The sequence below is a fragment of the Anomaloglossus baeobatrachus genome, chromosome 4, assembly GCF_048569485.1.
Source record: "Anomaloglossus baeobatrachus isolate aAnoBae1 chromosome 4, aAnoBae1.hap1, whole genome shotgun sequence".
NCBI lineage: Eukaryota > Metazoa > Chordata > Amphibia > Anura > Aromobatidae > Anomaloglossus > Anomaloglossus baeobatrachus.
This window is the reverse complement of record NC_134356.1, coordinates 275,231,115-275,250,799: the sequence shown is the minus strand read 5'-3', so window position 1 is coordinate 275,250,799 and position 19,685 is coordinate 275,231,115. Positions and strand designations below refer to the sequence as shown.

At 45.3% G+C, this 19,685-nt stretch overlaps 1 protein-coding gene across 1 annotated transcript in view; it reads right to left on the bottom strand.

Annotated features, from left to right (window-relative positions):
- Nucleotides 1–19,241, bottom strand: part of LOC142301456 (adipocyte plasma membrane-associated protein-like) — a 68,526-nt gene extending 49,285 nt beyond the window's left edge. Inside the window, exon 1 of the mRNA XM_075342459.1 lies at nucleotides 19,087–19,241. Within this exon, the coding sequence (XP_075198574.1) occupies nucleotides 19,087–19,088 (2 nt within the window). The 5' untranslated portion in view covers nucleotides 19,089–19,241. The remainder of the gene's footprint in view (nucleotides 1–19,086) is intronic.
- Between the last annotated feature and the right edge of the window lie 444 nt (nucleotides 19,242–19,685).

Below are 19,685 nucleotides of genomic sequence, written 5' to 3'. Positions count from 1 at the left end.
GCTGCCTGCACAGCAGTGTGTCAGCAGCTGCCCGCACTGCAGTGTGAGCAGCCGCGGGGATGATGAGCGTTGCCGTCAGAAGGTTAGCAAAGTTCATTACCTCAGGTGATGAAGTCCTGCATTCCTGACGTCAGCGCTTGTCACTGACTTCTATGCCCGCCGCGTTCTCAGGTCACCTCTCGCGGGCGGCCCGAGACTGTTACTAGCGATGACGTCACAGGCCGCTCGCGAGAGGTGATCTGAAAACGCAGCAGGCACAGAAGTCAGTGACAAGCGCTGATGTCAGGAGTGCAGCGGCTTTCATCACCGCAGGTAATGTACCTAGCTAACCTCCTGAAGTCAGCGGTGGTCATGCCCTGCAGTGACCTGGGCTGACCACAAGATGTTAGCTCAGGTCACTGCACTGTTCTCCGAGCCAATGAAGAACATTCTGCACTTCATTGACTGGGACAGTGAGCATTTTGTTTTTTTCTTTCCAATAAATTGGTGAAAGAGGGAATGTTTTAGGGAGTGTTTTTTCAAATAAAAATTTGTTTGTCGTCTATTTCTATTTTTTTTTTATTACTGACTGGGTTAGTGATGTTGGGTATCTGATAGACGCCGTGACATCACTAACCCCAGGGCTTGATGCCAGGTGACATTACACATCTGGTATCAACCCAATATATTACCCCCTTCGCCAGGGCAATGGGATGAGCAGAGGAAAGTCCCGGGACTGTCGCATCGGCTGCAGGCTGATATTTTTAAGCTGGGGGGGCTCCCAATGACGTGGGTCTCCCCAGCCAGACAATAAAAGCCAGCAGCTGTGAGGATTTATCTTGGGTGGTATCAAAATTGGGTGGGGACCACATGCTGTGTTTTTTTAATTATTTATTTATTGTACTGTACGATATAGACCTGCCTATTGGCGGCTGTGATTGCTTGCAGGCAGACAGCTGTCACTCAGAGTGGGGGTGCGTCTGACTGTAACCAATCATAGAAGGGGAGGGTGAATATGTATGAGCCTAATGAGCAGCCGGCTCGGGAAAATCAAACAGCTGCTGCAGGAGCAATGTGACAGCCGTGCCGGTGATCGGTGAGTATTTAGCACTTACTCCTATCCCTTTGCCTCAGATTCTGTTCTCCTTAGACTTTACAGTATATGGGGACCAACATCAGCCCAGATACCCTGGACTGAATGTAACTCTCCTTCCGTATTTTTACGGTCCGCAAAAAAAAACAGAAGTCACACGGATGACACAAGGACCGTATACGGAACAGGACGGATGCGGTTACCACACGTTGCGACCGCAAAAACGGAACGGTCGTGTGAATGAAGCCTTAATAAGGTGGTTGCTTCCCTTATATACAGATATTAAAAATCAGCCATAAGAACATGTAACATGAACCGATTTCTACTTCAACCCCAATAAATAGGAGATAAACCCAAATGGACGGGATGGGGCTGCTCCTGGATACAGTGCACATCACGCAACACATCTGTCTCTGCCTGTTTCTCTGTCTGTCTGCGTGTCTGACTGTGTGTCTGTTTCTGTGGGTTTGTCTCTGTCTGTCTCTATCCATGTGTGTCTCTGTCTGTTTCTCTCTATCTCTGTGTCTGTCTGTCCCTCTGTGTCTGTCTGTCTCTCTCTTTCTCTGTCTCTATCGCCATATTTGTCTGTCTCTTTCCCTGCCTGTCCCATTCCAGGACTGTCTCTTTCCCCGTCTGTCTCTTTCCCCGTCTGTCTCTGTCTCTTTTCATGTTTTTGTCTCTTTCCCTGTTTTTGTCTCTTTCCCTGTCTGTTTGTTACGGGGGGACCGGCAGATTAGGACAAGGGGGTATATATCCCAATCGCTAGTCGGGGCCAACCGTGCTCCAGATGGCAATGGAGCTGCTGGCACCCTGTGGGTTAGGCGGAGACTGTAGGACTGATGACTCAGATAACCCAGGAGACCTGGGAACCGGTCACGTGTGTAGAGACATGTCAGACCGGACGACAACCCAGTTAGCGTTTCGGTGGAATTGGCGCAACCCCGACCATGTGTGCAGGGAACACGTCAGGCCGGGGGGAACCAGGTAGCCGAGACCGAGACCGAGAAGACCGCTGCGACAGCGCCCTGTCGGCCACGTGTGTCAGACACGACAGGCCGAGCGATCCTTCGATTAGCGTTTCTGGTCACTACGCAAATGGCCACGTGTGTAGAGGACACGTCAGGCCAAGGGATCACACCAGTAGCGTTGATTGGGAAGCCAAGGAGAATAATAGGTTCACACACCCAATCCAGGAACACCCTGTTAACTCCACAGGGGTCCTGGGGTATGCTGTCCGTGCGCGTAGGAGGCACAACCGGACAGGTGATGCAGCAGGTATGATGTCCGTGTGCGTAGAAGGCACAACTGGACAGGTGACGCAGCAGCCGCAGTCCAGTTAACGCCACAACAGGACCGGTAGCAAGGAAGCACGGCGCCTGACCCTCATGTGCTGAGCCACGAATCTTGGCGTGACAGGCACCGTTCGCCTAGCCCTACCTACCGCTTCCAACAAGGCTTACGCCACCATGAATTTTAAGTGAATATGAGTGAAGGCTGCACACCTCCATGTTGTCTCCAGCCCCTTTTATAACCTAGATCCGCCCCAAACCCAGGTTGGAACCACCAATGTCCAATGGCAGAGTGCCATATTATCAGCGACGTCACCAGCGGCCTATCCGGAACCGCCACGTCACTGATGACCTTATGGCAGCCACGCCCCAAACACTTCACCAGTCATCGTCTGACAACCAATGGTGAGGTGCCAGATCATAGGGGCTGGCATCTGCGAGCCAGTCCGGAGTGGCCACGTCATCAGGACATCTGACACCCTCTGCCCTATCAGAGCCTGCCACCTCACGGACATGCTCAGTGAGGTCCTTACCGGACCTAGCCTCTGATGCACTAAGAGCCTGAGCATGCTCAGTAGCCTGAACAACAGACTCAGAAATCAGACTATCTGCCTGAGCATGCTCAGTAGGCACAACACAGGACGTAAGGGGGCTTTACACGGTAGCGATATCGCTAGCAATGTCTAGCGATAGCGACCGTGTAAGTACCCGCCCCCGTCGTGCATGCGATTGTGATCGCTGCCGTAGCGAACATTATCGCTACGCAGCGTCACACATACTTGCCTGGTCGGCGTCGTCGCTGTGACTGCCGAACAATCCCTCCTTCAAGGGGGAGGGATGTTCGGCATCACAGCGACGTCACCGCAACGTCACTAAGCGGCCGGCCAATCAAAGCAGAGGGGCGGAGATGAGCAGGACGTAACATCCCGCGCACCTCCTTCCTTTCTCATTGGGGCCGGCGGCAGGTAAGGAGACGTTCCTCGCTCATGCGGTGTCACACACGGCGCAACAGGAACCGCGGCAGGCTGCTTGCGGCTATGGCGACGCCGGTTCGTAACAGTACCCCCCCCCTCTAGCGGCCCTCCCACTCGAATGGTCTATAGTCGCCAAAGATACCACTGAGCGACGGGCGGAAGATGGAGACATGCAGTGGGAGCTACAAGACTCACTCCACCGCGTAATCACCCCAGACGACCAGTCGATATGTGGGGAATGCCGCTTCAACCAAGGAATACCCAGCAGAATATCATCTGCACCCTTAGGGAGAACCAGAAATGAAATGGTCTCCCTATGCCCAAATGACATGGCAAGGGTAATGGGCACTGTCCGCTGCTTAATTACCTTTGGCAACAAGGACTCATCCACCACATGGACTCTCACTCGCCTTGGCATTTGCACCAGCGGGATGGCATGCCGCCGGGCAAAAGAGGAGGAGATGAAATTATCCCCAGCACCTGTGTCCACACTTGCCCTTGTGGACCATGTTGACCCCTTAAAGGAAATGGACACAGGAAACGTCACCCTAATGGATGACGCAGAGTACAGTCTACCTCCAGCTATGGTCACCAATCGCAGTCGCTTACCCTGACGCTTTGGGCAACGGTTGGCATAATGACCATACTGCCCACAAGCAAAACAGGAAATTCCCTTGCGACTCGATGACCTGGCAACACCAACCCTAGAGATGTCCATAGGGACAGAGACGTCCTCTAAGGAAGGTGCAGTAGGAGAGACCACCACAGTGGCTGAACGACCCTCTGACCTGCGCTCCAGCTGACGTTCGGAGGTCCGTAGGTCAATGCGGATAGCCAGAGTCATGAGGCCCTCAAGGGTAGTTGGTACCTCGCGCGACGCTAACACGTCCTTCACGTGCGAGGCTAATCCCCTCCAGAACATTGGAATGAGAGTCCTCTCTGGCCACCCGAGTCCTGCGCAATTGTCCTGAAACTCACAGCATATTGACCCGAGGAGGTACGCCCCTGCTCCAAAGTCAGTAGCTGTAGGGCCGAGTCGTGAGTGACCTGAGGCCCCAGGAACACTTGCCTCAAAGACTCCAAAGACTCCTCAGAGTCCTCAACTACGGGGTCATTCCTCTCCCACAATGGTGTAGCCCAGTCCAGTGCTCTATCAGAGAGCAAGGAGATGATAAACCCCACCTTCGACCTCTCTGTAAGGAACCGTTTAGCCAGCAACTGCAGATGGATTGAGCACTGGTTCACGAATCCCCTACATGCCTTGCTGTCCCCTGAAAACTTGTTGGGCAGAGAGAGGTGAGGGAGGGTTGGAGTGGGCTTAGTGGCCGACACCATTGCAGCTGCTTGAGCCACCACATCATCCATATCAGCAGCAAGAGCAGACTGCTCCAGAGACCTCACTCTGGCCTCAAGCTGCAGTATGAACTGACATAGCTGCTCCATCTCCGCCATGCCAGCCAGACCCTGGCGCAGTCTTACTGTTACAGGGGGACCGGCAGATTAGGACCAGGGGGTATATATCCCAATCGCCAGTCGGGGCCCACCATGCTCCAATGGCAATGGAGCTGCTGGCACCCTGTGGGTTAGACGGAGACTGTAGGACTGATGACTCAGATAACCCAGGAGACCTGGGAACCGGTCACCAGGTAGCGTTGACCGAGAAGACCGCTTGCACTAGCCGCCTCTTCACACTTAGACGTGGTGGAAGGAGCAGCCAACTGGATGACCCGAGGCACGGCCAAGAACGGCAGCCGGCGCCTGGGCGCAACAGGAACCACAGCAGGCTGCTTGCGGCTATGGCGACGCCGGTTCGTAACACTGTTTTTCCCTGTCTCTGTCTCTTTCCCTGTCTGTCTGCCTTTTTGACTGTCTGTCTCTTGCTGTCTTTTTCCCTGTCTGTTTGTGTATGTCTCTGTCTCTCTGTCTCTTTCCCTGTCTGCCTCTTAGGCCTCTTTCACACATCACTTCACGCACATCACACATCACATCACACTTCACATCACATCACGCACGTTTTTCACGGATGTGTCAAAGGTGCATATTGCCCTCTATGTGCCGTGTGTATGTTACACGTGTGTTCTCCGTGTGTTATCCGTGATAACACATGGAGAATGGGATCTTTCTACTCACCTGTCCCTGGCGTCGCTGTCCGTGGTGCTGATCTTCGGTCTCCGGTCCTGCCGACTCCCCGCTGCTGCTGCTTCCGGCCGGAGTGAATATTCAATTAGCATAATGAGCGGCGGTCGGCAGCAAGTGACAGCAGCGGCAGAGACAGGAGGGCTGGAGAAGGTGAGTAAAGTTTTGTTTTTTTTTCTCGCAGATACATGTGTTTTCTCCGGCGCGTGTCACACGGAAAACATCCGTGTTGTCCGTTTGTGTTACGTGTGACCCGTTTGCGTTCCGTGTGACACCCGTGATGCTGGAGAAAACGTGGACATGTCTACATGTGGAGCACAAGGGCACACGTAAGCTCCACGTGTACAAGCGGTCCATGGCAGAATACGCACATGAACGCAGACCCATTGATTTTAATGGGTCTTCGTGTGCACGTGTCTCCAGTACGTGAGGAAACTGACCATACACGTACCGGAGGCACGGACGTGTGAAAGAGGCCTTAAGGGTACTTTACACACAACGATATCGCTAACGATATATCGTCAGGGTCACGGTGTTCGTGGCGCACATCCGGCGCCGTTAGCGATATCGTTGTGTGTGACTAAAAGGAGCGACGATCAACGATCGCAAAAACGCCAAAAATCATTGATTGCTGACACGTCGCTCCTTTTCATAATATCGTTGGTGGTGCATGCCGCTGGTTGTTTGTCGTTCCTGCGGCATCACACATCGCTATGTGTGACACCACAGGAACAACGAACTTCTGCTTACCTGCGTCCACCGGCAATGAGGAAGGAAGGAGGTGGGCGGCATGTTCCGGAAGCTCATCTCCGCCCCACCTCTGCTATTGGGCGGCCACTTAGTGATGCCGCTGTGACGCCGAACGAACCGCCTCCTTAAAGGAGAGATTGTTCGGTGTCTCCAACGATGTTGTTCGCTACGGCAGCAATCACCCCCATAACGAAACAGCGACGCGGGAGCTATCGCGCACGACATCGCTAGCTATCGCTAGCGATGTCGCAGCATGTAAAACACCCTTTAGTCTGTCTCTGTCTCTCTCTATCCATCTCTCCACCGACATCTTATTACCTCACACATAAGCTTCTTATACTAACAATTTATTTTGTTCCTACAGCAACCAATCACAGCTGCTATTAATAACCTTTAGTTTGCAGCTCTTTTAATGAAGGCAGGTTTTTTTTGGAGAGTAACTGTAAAGCGCGGGGTTACATTTTCCCATCAAAACATAGTCTATGACGTTCCCTAAATATAAGAATAAGGCTGCACATCAAACTTAGATAATGGTATAATGCCTCAAGCATATGGAAAAATATTGGAATATACAATGAAAAATGCTACTTGCTAATTTGAACATGTGAATAATGAATTGCATACCTGCTATGAATATTAGGAAAAAGGAGATATTTAGCAATCGCATTGATCAATGTAACTGAGCCCCAAAACCTCGTCAAGGTATATCTCTATATTGGGGTCCCTAGCTCTGTGACCCTAACTGTGTGTCATCTCATTGCAATTAAAAACTGCTATGGGTGGAGAGGGGTAACTAAGGACTTTCTTATATAGGAGATGGAAAAAACATGGCCGAAAGGGGCGGAGCTGTGTTCACATTCAGAAAAAAAACTACATATAACTGAATAGGATAACTGAAGTGAGCACTAATATATATATATGAGTGCAAGCCAAAAATACATACTATATATAAGAATAAGGCTGCACATCAAACTTAGATAATGGTATAATGCCTCAAGCATATGGAAAAATATTGGAATATACAATGAAAAATGCTACTTGCTAATTTGAACATGTGAATAATGAATTGCATACCTGCTATGAATATTAGGAAAAAGGAGATATTTAGCAATCGCATTGATCAATGTAACTGAGCCCCAAAACCTCGTCAAGGTATATCTCTATATTGGGGTCCCTAGCTCTGTGACCCTAACTGTGTGTCATCTCATTGCAATTAAAAACTGCTATGGGTGGAGAGGGGTAACTAAGGACTTTCTTATATAGGAGATGGAAAAAACATGGCCGAAAGGGGCGGAGCTGTGTTCACATTCAGAAAAAAAACTACATATAACTGAATAGGATAACTGAAGTGAGCACTAATATATATATATGAGTGCAAGCCAAAAATACATACTATATATAAGAATAAGGCTGCACATCAAACTTAGATAATGGTATAATGCCTCAAGCATATGGAAAAATATTGGAATATACAATGAAAAATGCTACTTGCTAATTTGAACATGTGAATAATGAATTGCATACCTGCTATGAATATTAGGAAAAAGGAGATATTTAGCAATCGCATTGATCAATGTAACTGAGCCCCAAAACCTCGTCAAGGTATATCTCTATATTGGGGTCCCTAGCTCTGTGACCCTAACTGTGTGTCATCTCATTGCAATTAAAAACTGCTATGGGTGGAGAGGGGTAACTAAGGACTTTCTTATATAGGAGATGGAAAAAACATGGCCGAAAGGGGCGGAGCTGTGTTCACATTCAGAAAAAAAACTACATATAACTGAATAGGATAACTGAAGTGAGCACTAATATATATATATATGAGTGCAAGCCAAAAATACATACTATATATAAGAATAAGGCTGCACATCAAACTTAGATAATGGTATAATGCCTCAAGCATATGGAAAAATATTGGAATATACAATGAAAAATGCTACTTGCTAATTTGAACATGTGAATAATGAATTGCATACCTGCTATGAATATTAGGAAAAAGGAGATATTTAGCAATCGCATTGATCAATGTAACTGAGCCCCAAAACCTCGTCAAGGTATATCTCTATATTGGGGTCCCTAGCTCTGTGACCCTAACTGTGTGTCATCTCATTGCAATTAAAAACTGCTATGGGTGGAGAGGGGTAACTAAGGACTTTCTTATATAGGAGATGGAAAAAACATGGCCGAAAGGGGCGGAGCTGTGTTCACATTCAGAAAAAAAACTACATATAACTGAATAGGATAACTGAAGTGAGCACTAATATATATATATGAGTGCAAGCCAAAAATACATACTATATATAAGAATAAGGCTGCACATCAAACTTAGATAATGGTATAATGCCTCAAGCATATGGAAAAATATTGGAATATACAATGAAAAATGCTACTTGCTAATTTGAACATGTGAATAATGAATTGCATACCTGCTATGAATATTAGGAAAAAGGAGATATTTAGCAATCGCATTGATCAATGTAACTGAGCCCCAAAACCTCGTCAAGGTATATCTCTATATTGGGGTCCCTAGCTCTGTGACCCTAACTGTGTGTCATCTCATTGCAATTAAAAACTGCTATGGGTGGAGAGGGGTAACTAAGGACTTTCTTATATAGGAGATGGAAAAAACATGGCCGAAAGGGGCGGAGCTGTGTTCACATTCAGAAAAAAAACTACATATAACTGAATAGGATAACTGAAGTGAGCACTAATATATATATATGAGTGCAAGCCAAAAATACATACTATATATAAGAATAAGGCTGCACATCAAACTTAGATAATGGTATAATGCCTCAAGCATATGGAAAAATATTGGAATATACAATGAAAAATGCTACTTGCTAATTTGAACATGTGAATAATGAATTGCATACCTGCTATGAATATTAGGAAAAAGGAGATATTTAGCAATCGCATTGATCAATGTAACTGAGCCCCAAAACCTCGTCAAGGTATATCTCTATATTGGGGTCCCTAGCTCTGTGACCCTAACTGTGTGTCATCTCATTGCAATTAAAAACTGCTATGGGTGGAGAGGGGTAACTAAGGACTTTCTTATATAGGAGATGGAAAAAACATGGCCGAAAGGGGCGGAGCTGTGTTCACATTCAGAAAAAAAAACTACATATAACTGAATAGGATAACTGAAGTGAGCACTAATATATATATATGAGTGCAAGCCAAAATTTTTCCATATGCTTGAGGCATTATACCATTATCTAAGTTTGATGTGCAGCCTTATTCTTATATATAGTATGTATTTTTGGCTTGCACTCATATATATATATTAGTGCTCACTTCAGTTATCCTATTCAGTTATATGTAGTTTTTTTTCTGAATGTGAACACAGCTCCGCCCCTTTCGGCCATGTTTTTTCCATCTCCTATATAAGAAAGTCCTTAGTTACCCCTCTCCACCCATAGCAGTTTTTAATTGCAATGAGATGACACACAGTTAGGGTCACAGAGCTAGGGACCCCAATATAGAGATATACCTTGACGAGGTTTTGGGGCTCAGTTACATTGATCAATGCGATTGCTAAATATCTCCTTTTTCCTAATATTCATAGCAGGTATGCAATTCATTATTCACATGTTCAAATTAGCAAGTAGCATTTTTCATTGTATATTCCAATATTTTTCCATATGCTTGAGGCATTATACCATTATCTAAGTTTGATGTGCAGCCTTATTCTTATATATAGTATGTATTTTTGGCTTGCACTCATATATATATATTAGTGCTCACTTCAGTTATCCTATTCAGTTATATGTAGTTTTTTTTCTGAATGTGAACACAGCTCCGCCCCTTTCGGCCATGTTTTTTCCATCTCCTATATAAGAAAGTCCTTAGTTACCCCTCTCCACCCATAGCAGTTTTTAATTGCAATGAGATGACACACAGTTAGGGTCACAGAGCTAGGGACCCCAATATAGAGATATACCTTGACGAGGTTTTGGGGCTCAGTTACATTGATCAATGCGATTGCTAAATATCTCCTTTTTCCTAATATTCATAGCAGGTATGCAATTCATTATTCACATGTTCAAATTAGCAAGTAGCATTTTTCATTGTATATTCCAATATTTTTCCATATGCTTGAGGCATTATACCATTATCTAAGTTTGATGTGCAGCCTTATTCTTATATATAGTATGTATTTTTGGCTTGCACTCATATATATATATATTAGTGCTCACTTCAGTTATCCTATTCAGTTATATGTAGTTTTTTTTCTGAATGTGAACACAGCTCCGCCCCTTTCGGCCATGTTTTTTCCATCTCCTATATAAGAAAGTCCTTAGTTACCCCTCTCCACCCATAGCAGTTTTTAATTGCAATGAGATGACACACAGTTAGGGTCACAGAGCTAGGGACCCCAATATAGAGATATACCTTGACGAGGTTTTGGGGCTCAGTTACATTGATCAATGCGATTGCTAAATATCTCCTTTTTCCTAATATTCATAGCAGGTATGCAATTCATTATTCACATGTTCAAATTAGCAAGTAGCATTTTTCATTGTATATTCCAATATTTTTCCATATGCTTGAGGCATTATACCATTATCTAAGTTTGATGTGCAGCCTTATTCTTATATATAGTATGTATTTTTGGCTTGCACTCATATATATATATTAGTGCTCACTTCAGTTATCCTATTCAGTTATATGTAGTTTTTTTTCTGAATGTGAACACAGCTCCGCCCCTTTCGGCCATGTTTTTTCCATCTCCTATATAAGAAAGTCCTTAGTTACCCCTCTCCACCCATAGCAGTTTTTAATTGCAATGAGATGACACACAGTTAGGGTCACAGAGCTAGGGACCCCAATATAGAGATATACCTTGACGAGGTTTTGGGGCTCAGTTACATTGATCAATGCGATTGCTAAATATCTCCTTTTTCCTAATATTCATAGCAGGTATGCAATTCATTATTCACATGTTCAAATTAGCAAGTAGCATTTTTCATTGTATATTCCAATATTTTTCCATATGCTTGAGGCATTATACCATTATCTAAGTTTGATGTGCAGCCTTATTCTTATATATAGTATGTATTTTTGGCTTGCACTCATATATATATATTAGTGCTCACTTCAGTTATCCTATTCAGTTATATGTAGTTTTTTTTCTGAATGTGAACACAGCTCCGCCCCTTTCGGCCATGTTTTTTCCATCTCCTATATAAGAAAGTCCTTAGTTACCCCTCTCCACCCATAGCAGTTTTTAATTGCAATGAGATGACACACAGTTAGGGTCACAGAGCTAGGGACCCCAATATAGAGATATACCTTGACGAGGTTTTGGGGCTCAGTTACATTGATCAATGCGATTGCTAAATATCTCCTTTTTCCTAATATTCATAGCAGGTATGCAATTCATTATTCACATGTTCAAATTAGCAAGTAGCATTTTTCATTGTATATTCCAATATTTTTCCATATGCTTGAGGCATTATACCATTATCTAAGTTTGATGTGCAGCCTTATTCTTATATATAGTATGTATTTTTGGCTTGCACTCATATATATATATTAGTGCTCACTTCAGTTATCCTATTCAGTTATATGTAGTTTTTTTTCTGAATGTGAACACAGCTCCGCCCCTTTCGGCCATGTTTTTTCCATCTCCTATATAAGAAAGTCCTTAGTTACCCCTCTCCACCCATAGCAGTTTTTAATTGCAATGAGATGACACACAGTTAGGGTCACAGAGCTAGGGACCCCAATATAGAGATATACCTTGACGAGGTTTTGGGGCTCAGTTACATTGATCAATGCGATTGCTAAATATCTCCTTTTTCCTAATATTCATAGCAGGTATGCAATTCATTATTCACATGTTCAAATTAGCAAGTAGCATTTTTCATTGTATATTCCAATATTTTTCCATATGCTTGAGGCATTATACCATTATCTAAGTTTGATGTGCAGCCTTATTCTTATATATAGTATGTATTTTTGGCTTGCACTCATATATATATATTAGTGCTCACTTCAGTTATCCTATTCAGTTATATGTAGTTTTTTTTCTGAATGTGAACACAGCTCCGCCCCTTTCGGCCATGTTTTTTCCATCTCCTATATAAGAAAGTCCTTAGTTACCCCTCTCCACCCATAGCAGTTTTTAATTGCAATGAGATGACACACAGTTAGGGTCACAGAGCTAGGGACCCCAATATAGAGATATACCTTGACGAGGTTTTGGGGCTCAGTTACATTGATCAATGCGATTGCTAAATATCTCCTTTTTCCTAATATTCATAGCAGGTATGCAATTCATTATTCACATGTTCAAATTAGCAAGTAGCATTTTTCATTGTATATTCCAATATTTTTCCATATGCTTGAGGCATTATACCATTATCTAAGTTTGATGTGCAGCCTTATTCTTATATATAGTATGTATTTTTGGCTTGCACTCATATATATATATTAGTGCTCACTTCAGTTATCCTATTCAGTTATATGTAGTTTTTTTTCTGAATGTGAACACAGCTCCGCCCCTTTCGGCCATGTTTTTTCCATCTCCTATATAAGAAAGTCCTTAGTTACCCCTCTCCACCCATAGCAGTTTTTAATTGCAATGAGATGACACACAGTTAGGGTCACAGAGCTAGGGACCCCAATATAGAGATATACCTTGACGAGGTTTTGGGGCTCAGTTACATTGATCAATGCGATTGCTAAATATCTCCTTTTTCCTAATATTCATAGCAGGTATGCAATTCATTATTCACATGTTCAAATTAGCAAGTAGCATTTTTCATTGTATATTCCAATATTTTTCCATATGCTTGAGGCATTATACCATTATCTAAGTTTGATGTGCAGCCTTATTCTTATATATAGTATGTATTTTTGGCTTGCACTCATATATATATATTAGTGCTCACTTCAGTTATCCTATTCAGTTATATGTAGTTTTTTTTTCTGAATGTGAACACAGCTCCGCCCCTTTCGGCCATGTTTTTTCCATCTCCTATATAAGAAAGTCCTTAGTTACCCCTCTCCACCCATAGCAGTTTTTAATTGCAATGAGATGACACACAGTTAGGGTCACAGAGCTAGGGACCCCAATATAGAGATATACCTTGACGAGGTTTTGGGGCTCAGTTACATTGATCAATGCGATTGCTAAATATCTCCTTTTTCCTAATATTCATAGCAGGTATGCAATTCATTATTCACATGTTCAAATTAGCAAGTAGCATTTTTCATTGTATATTCCAATATTTTTCCATATGCTTGAGGCATTATACCATTATCTAAGTTTGATGTGCAGCCTTATTCTTATATATAGTATGTATTTTTGGCTTGCACTCATATATATATATTAGTGCTCACTTCAGTTATCCTATTCAGTTATATGTAGTTTTTTTTCTGAATGTGAACACAGCTCCGCCCCTTTCGGCCATGTTTTTTCCATCTCCTATATAAGAAAGTCCTTAGTTACCCCTCTCCACCCATAGCAGTTTTTAATTGCAATGAGATGACACACAGTTAGGGTCACAGAGCTAGGGACCCCAATATAGAGATATACCTTGACGAGGTTTTGGGGCTCAGTTACATTGATCAATGCGATTGCTAAATATCTCCTTTTTCCTAATATTCATAGCAGGTATGCAATTCATTATTCACATGTTCAAATTAGCAAGTAGCATTTTTCATTGTATATTCCAATATTTTTCCATATGCTTGAGGCATTATACCATTATCTAAGTTTGATGTGCAGCCTTATTCTTATATATAGTATGTATTTTTGGCTTGCACTCATATATATATATTAGTGCTCACTTCAGTTATCCTATTCAGTTATATGACGTTCCCTAAGTCACATGGGGTGTCTGTGCAAAATTTCGTGATTGTACATGCGACGGTACGGATTCCTTTAGCGGACATACATACACACATACATACACACATACAAACACTCAGCTTTATATATTAGACAAGCTGTGGTACCCGGGCGTTGCCCAGGATAGTAACTGTCTGTCTTTCTCACAGTCTCTGTCTGTCTCTCTGTCTCTTTCCCTGTCTGTCTCTGTGTGTCTGTCTGTGTCTATGTCTCTGTGTCTATCTTTGTATGTCTCTGTATTAGTCTCTCTGTCTCTATTTCTATCTCTTTCCCCGTCTGTCCCTTTCCCTGTCTGTCTTTTTGCCTGACTGTCTCTTTGCCCGTCTGTCTCTTTCCAGGGCTGTCTCTTTCCCAGCTCTGTCTCTTTTCCAGGTCTGTCTCTTTCTTCCCCGTCTGTCTTTGTCTGTCTCTCTGTCTGTCTCTTTTGCTGCCTGTCTCCCTGTCTCTCTCTATCTCTGTGTCTCTTTGCAAGTCTGTCTCTTTCCCCGTCTGTCTCTTTCCCCATCTGTCCATTACCCTGTCTGTCTCTTTCCCCATCTGTCTCTTTCCCTGTCTGTCTGTTTTTCTGTCTCTTTCTCTGTATGTCTCTTTTCCTGTCTGTCTCTTTGACCATCTGTCTCTTTGCCCATCTGTCACTTTGCCCGTCTGTCTGTTTCCCGGTCTGTCTCTTTCGAGGTCTGTCTGTTTCCTAGGTCTGTCTCTTTCCCCATCTGTCTCTTTCCCCGTCTATCTTTGTCTGTCTCTTTTGCTGCCTGTCACTTTCACTGTCTGCCTGTCTCTATCTCTGTGTGTCTTTCCCCAACTGTCTCTTTCCAGGTCTGTCTCTTTCTCTGTCTGTCTGTGTCTTTCCCTGTCTGCCTGTCTGTCTCTTTCCTGGTCTGTCTTTGTCTGTCTTTCTGTCTGTCTCTTTTGCTGCCTGTCACTTTCCCTGTCTCCCTGTCTCTGTCTGTCTCTATCTATGTGTCTCTTTCCAAGTCTGTCTCTTTGCCCGTCTGTCTCTTTCCCATCTGTCCCTTTCCCCGTCTGTCTCTTTCCCCATCTGTCTCTTTCCCTGTCTGTCTGTCTCTTTCTGTCTCTTTCCCTGTCTGTCTCTTTTCCTGTCTGTCTCTTTGGTCGTCTGTCTCTTTGGCCGTCTGTCTCTTTGGCCATCTGTCTCTTTGACCGTCTGTCTCTTTGACCGTCTGTCTGTTTCCCAGTCTGTCTGTTTCCCAGGTCTGTCTGTTTCCCAGGTCTGTCTCTTTCCCCGTCTATCTTTGTCTGTCTCTCTGTCTGTCTCTTTTGCTGCTTGTCACTTTCCCTGTCTCTGTCTCTATCTCTGTGTCTCTTTCCAGGTCTGTCTCTTTCCAGGTCTGTCTCTTTCCAGGTCTGTCTCTTTCCAGGTCTCTCTCTTTCCCCGTCTGTCTCTTTCCCCGTCTGTCTCTTTCCCCATCTGTCCCTTTCCCCATCTGCCTCTTTCCCTGTCTGTTTGTCTCGTTCTGTCTCTTTCCCCATCTGTCTCTTTGCCCGTCTGTCTCTTTGCCCGTCTGTCTCTTTGCCCGTCTGTCTCTTTGCCCATCTGTCTCTTTGCCCCTCTGTCTCTTTGACCGTCTGTCTCTTTGCCCGTCTGTCTCTTTGACCGTCTGTCTCTTTGCCCGTCTGTCTCTTTGCCCCTCTGTCTGTTTCCCAATCTGTCTCTTTCCAGGTCTGTCTGTTTCCCCGTCTATCTTTGTCTGTCTCTCTGTCTGTCTCTTTTGCTGCCTGTCACTTTCATTGTCTGCCTGTCTCTGTCTCTATCTCTGTGTCTCTTTCCCCATCTGTCTCTTTCTAGGTCTGTCTCTTTCCCCGTCTGTCTCTTTCCCCGTCTGTCTCTTTGACAGTCTGTCTCTTTGACCATCTGTCTCTTTGACCGTCTGTCTGTTTCCCAGTCTGTCTCTTTCCAGGTCTGTCTGTTTCACAGGTCTGTCTCTTTCCCCGTCTATCTTTGTCTGTCTCTCTGTCTGTCTCTTTTGCTGCCTGTCACTTTCACTGTTTGCCTGTCTCTGTCTCTATCTCTGTGTCTCTTTCCCCATCTGTCTCTTTCTAGGTCTGTCTCTTTCCCTGTCTGTCTGTGTCTTTCCCTGTCTCCCTGTCTGTCTCTTTCCCTGTCTGTCTCTCTGTCTGTCTCTTTTGCTGCCTGTCACTTTCCCTGTCTCCCTGTCTCTGTCTGTCTCTATCTGTGTGTCTCTTTCCAAGTCTGTCTCTTTCCCCGTCTGTCTTTCCCATCTGTCCCTTTCCCCATCTGTCTCTTTCCACATCTGTCTCTTTCCCCGTCTGTCTCTTTTCCTGTCTGTCTCTTTAGCCGTCTGTCTCTTTAGCCGTCTGTCTCTTTGGCCGTCTGTCTCTTTGGCCGTCTGTCTCTTTGACCGTCTGTCTCTTTGACCGTCTGTCTCTTTCCAGGTCTGTCTGTTTCCCAGGTCTGTCTCTTTCCCCGTCTATCTTTGTCTGTCTGTCTCTTTTGCTGCCTGAAACTTTCCCTGTCTCTGTCTGTCTCTATCTCGGTGTCTCTTTCCAAGTCTGTCTCTTTCCAGGTCTGTCTCTTTCTAGGTCTGTCTCTTTCCCCGTCTGTCTCTTTCCCCGTCTGTCCCTTTCTCCGTCTGTCCCTTTCTCCGTCTGTCCCTTTCTCCGTCTGTCCCTTTCTCCGTCTGTCCCTTTCCCCGTCTGTCCCTTTCCCTGTCTGTCTCTTTCCCCATCTGTCTCTTTCCCTGTCTGTCTGTCTCTTTCCCTGTCTGTTTGTCTCATTCTGTCTCTTTCCCCGTCTGTCTCTTTCCCCGTCTGTCTCATTGACCGTCTATCTCTTTGACCGTCTGTCTGTTTCCCAGTCTGTCTCTTTCCAGGTCTGTCTGTTTCCCAGGTCTGTCTCTTTCCCCGTCTGTCTTTCCCATCTGTCCCTTTCCCCGTCTGTCTCTTTCCACATCTGTCTCTTTCCCTGTCTGTCTCTTTCCCTGTCTGTCTGTCTCTTTCTGTCTCTTTCCCCGTCTGTCTCTTTTCCTGTCTGTGTCTTTGGCCGTCTGTCTCTTTGGCCGTCTGTCTCTTTGGCCGTCTGTCTCTTTGACAGTCTGTCTCTTTGACCGTCTGTCTCTTTGCCCGTCTGTCTGTTTCCCAGTCTGTCTCTTTCCAGGTCTGTCTGTTTCCCAGGTCTGTCTCTTTCCCCATCTATCTTTGTCTGACTCTCTGTCTGTCTCTTTTGCTGCCTGTCACTTTCCCTGTCTCTCTGTCTCTGTCTGTCTCTATCTCTGTGTCTCTTTCTATGTCTGTCTCTTTCCAGGTCTGCCTCTTTCTAGGTCTGTCTCTTTCTCCGTCTGTCTCTTTCGCCGTCTGTCTCTTTCCCCGTCTGTCTCTTTCCCCGTCTGTCTCTTTCCACGTCTGTCCCTTTCCCCGTCTGTCCCTTTCCCCGTCTGTCCCTTTCCCCATCTGTCTCTTTCCCTGTCTGTCTGTCTCTTTCCCTGTCTGTTTGTCTCATTCTGTCTCTTTCCCCGTCTGTCTCTTTCCCCGTCTGTCTCTTTGACCGTCTGTCTCTTTGACCGTCTGTCTGTTTCCCAGTCTGTCTCTTTCCAGGTCTGTCTGTTTCACAGGTCTGTCTCTTTCCCCGTCTATCTTTGTCTGTCTCTCTGTCTGTCTCTTTTGCTGCCTTTCACTTTCACTGTTTGCCTGTCTCTGTCTCTATCTCTGTGTCTCTTTCCCCATCTGTCTCTTTCCAGTTCTGTCTCTTTCCCTGTCTGTCTGTGTCTTTCCCTGTCTCCCTGTCTCCTCTTTCCCTGTCTGTCTTTGTCTGTCTCTCTGTCTGTCTATTTTGCTGCCTGTCACTTTCACTGTTTGCCTGTCTCTGTCTCTATCTCTGTGTCTCTTTCCCCATCTGTCTCTTTCCAGTTCTGTCTCTTTCCCTGTCTCCCTGTCTCCTCTTTCCCCGTCTATCTTTGTCTGTCTGTCTGTCTCTTTTGCTGCCTGTCACTTTCCCTGTCTCCCTGTCTCTGTCTGTCTCTATCTCTGTGTCTCTTTCTAAGTCTGTCTCTTTCCCCGTCTGTCCCTTTCCCCGTCTGTCCCTTTCCCCGTCTGTCCCTTTCCCCGTCTGTCTCTTTCCCCGTCTGTCCCTTTCCCCGTCTGTCCCTTTCCCCATCTGTCTCTTTCCCTGTCTGTCTGTCTCTTTCCCTGTCTGTTTGTCTCATTCTGTCTCTTTCCCCGTCTGTCTCTTTCCCCGTCTCTTTGACCGTCTGTCTCTTTCCCCCTCTGTCTCTTTCCCCCTTTGTCTCTTTCCCCCTCTGTCTATCTCTTTCTCTGTCTGCTTGCCTCTGTCTTCCTCTTTGACTGTCTCTGTCTCTCTGTCTGTGCTTAATTCTGTTTGTCTGTTTCTGTCTCTTTCCCTGTTTGTCAGTCTCTGTCTGTGCTTATGTCTGTCTGTCTCTCTCTATCCGTCTCCCTACCAACATCTTATTACCTCACACATAAGCTTCTTATACTAACATTTTGTTCCTATAGCAACCAAATACAGCTCATACAGGGCAACCTGGTGTGTATTTTTGGTGTGTAATGTGGTGAAACTGGGACTGACCTCCTCAGGAACCATGTTTAGCATTACACCCAATGTTGGGTACAATACTCTGTGGCAACTGAAGCCTCTGGAGCACCACTTGGGAGTAATGGGATTAGTACAAGGCAGATTCATCCTATCACTGCCCATATGACACTTGAAATAATCTGTATTCTGCCCAAAATTTCCCACAAAATCCATTCATGATTGATAATGGTTGAATTCAGCAGAGCTGAAATCTCAATGTAAATGTTCCCCTGGAATGGAAATGTTACTAGCCCCATTTCCACTGGGCAGATTTAGGACATTTTTCTACAGAGTGCTCTCACAATTCCCTTAGTAAGATCACTAGGTGGACAGTCCCTTTAAGGTGTGTGTGGAGGGGGGGGTCATGCAGATTTCCAGGGCTGGTGGTGGTCAGCCCCGGCAGGTCGGCGGGATGTGAAGGCTCCACTTACATGTCCCTCCGCGGGCAGGTGAAGACTCCACTTATGTCCCTCCGCGCTGAAGACTCCCGGCCTCAATAACAATGTCTGGTGAGGGGGGAGGAGCGGAGAGCGGGGTCACACAGAGTGCAGGGCCGGGAGCACAGCCCGGACACCTGCCTATCACACACGTGTCTGTGGAGGTCCTGCCTTATTTCGGGGGGAGTTTTCCTCCTTCCATGTAAGGAGCCGTGTGAGTCAGTTCTGCCTCTGAGCTCTGCACATAGGATAGACTGAAGCCCCACAGACTCTGCAGCATTTTTGCTCTAGGACTATGTGGGGGTTCAGGTTCTTTTTCACTGGCTATTATACTGTATGCAAGCAATTATACAAGATGTGTGGGGGCCATTATGGCTCAATATACTGTATGGAGGACGATGCTGAAGTTGGTTTCTTATTCGTCCAGTTTCTTATTCGGGGCTGAAGTTGGTTTCTTATTCGTCAGTTTCTTATTCGGCAATTTAGTTTTTTCAGTTTTTTATGCATTTATCAACAAAAATGACACATCACAATAATAAAATACAATGCACTGATGTGCCCTAATATACATACACTCAAAATCAGCTGCAAAT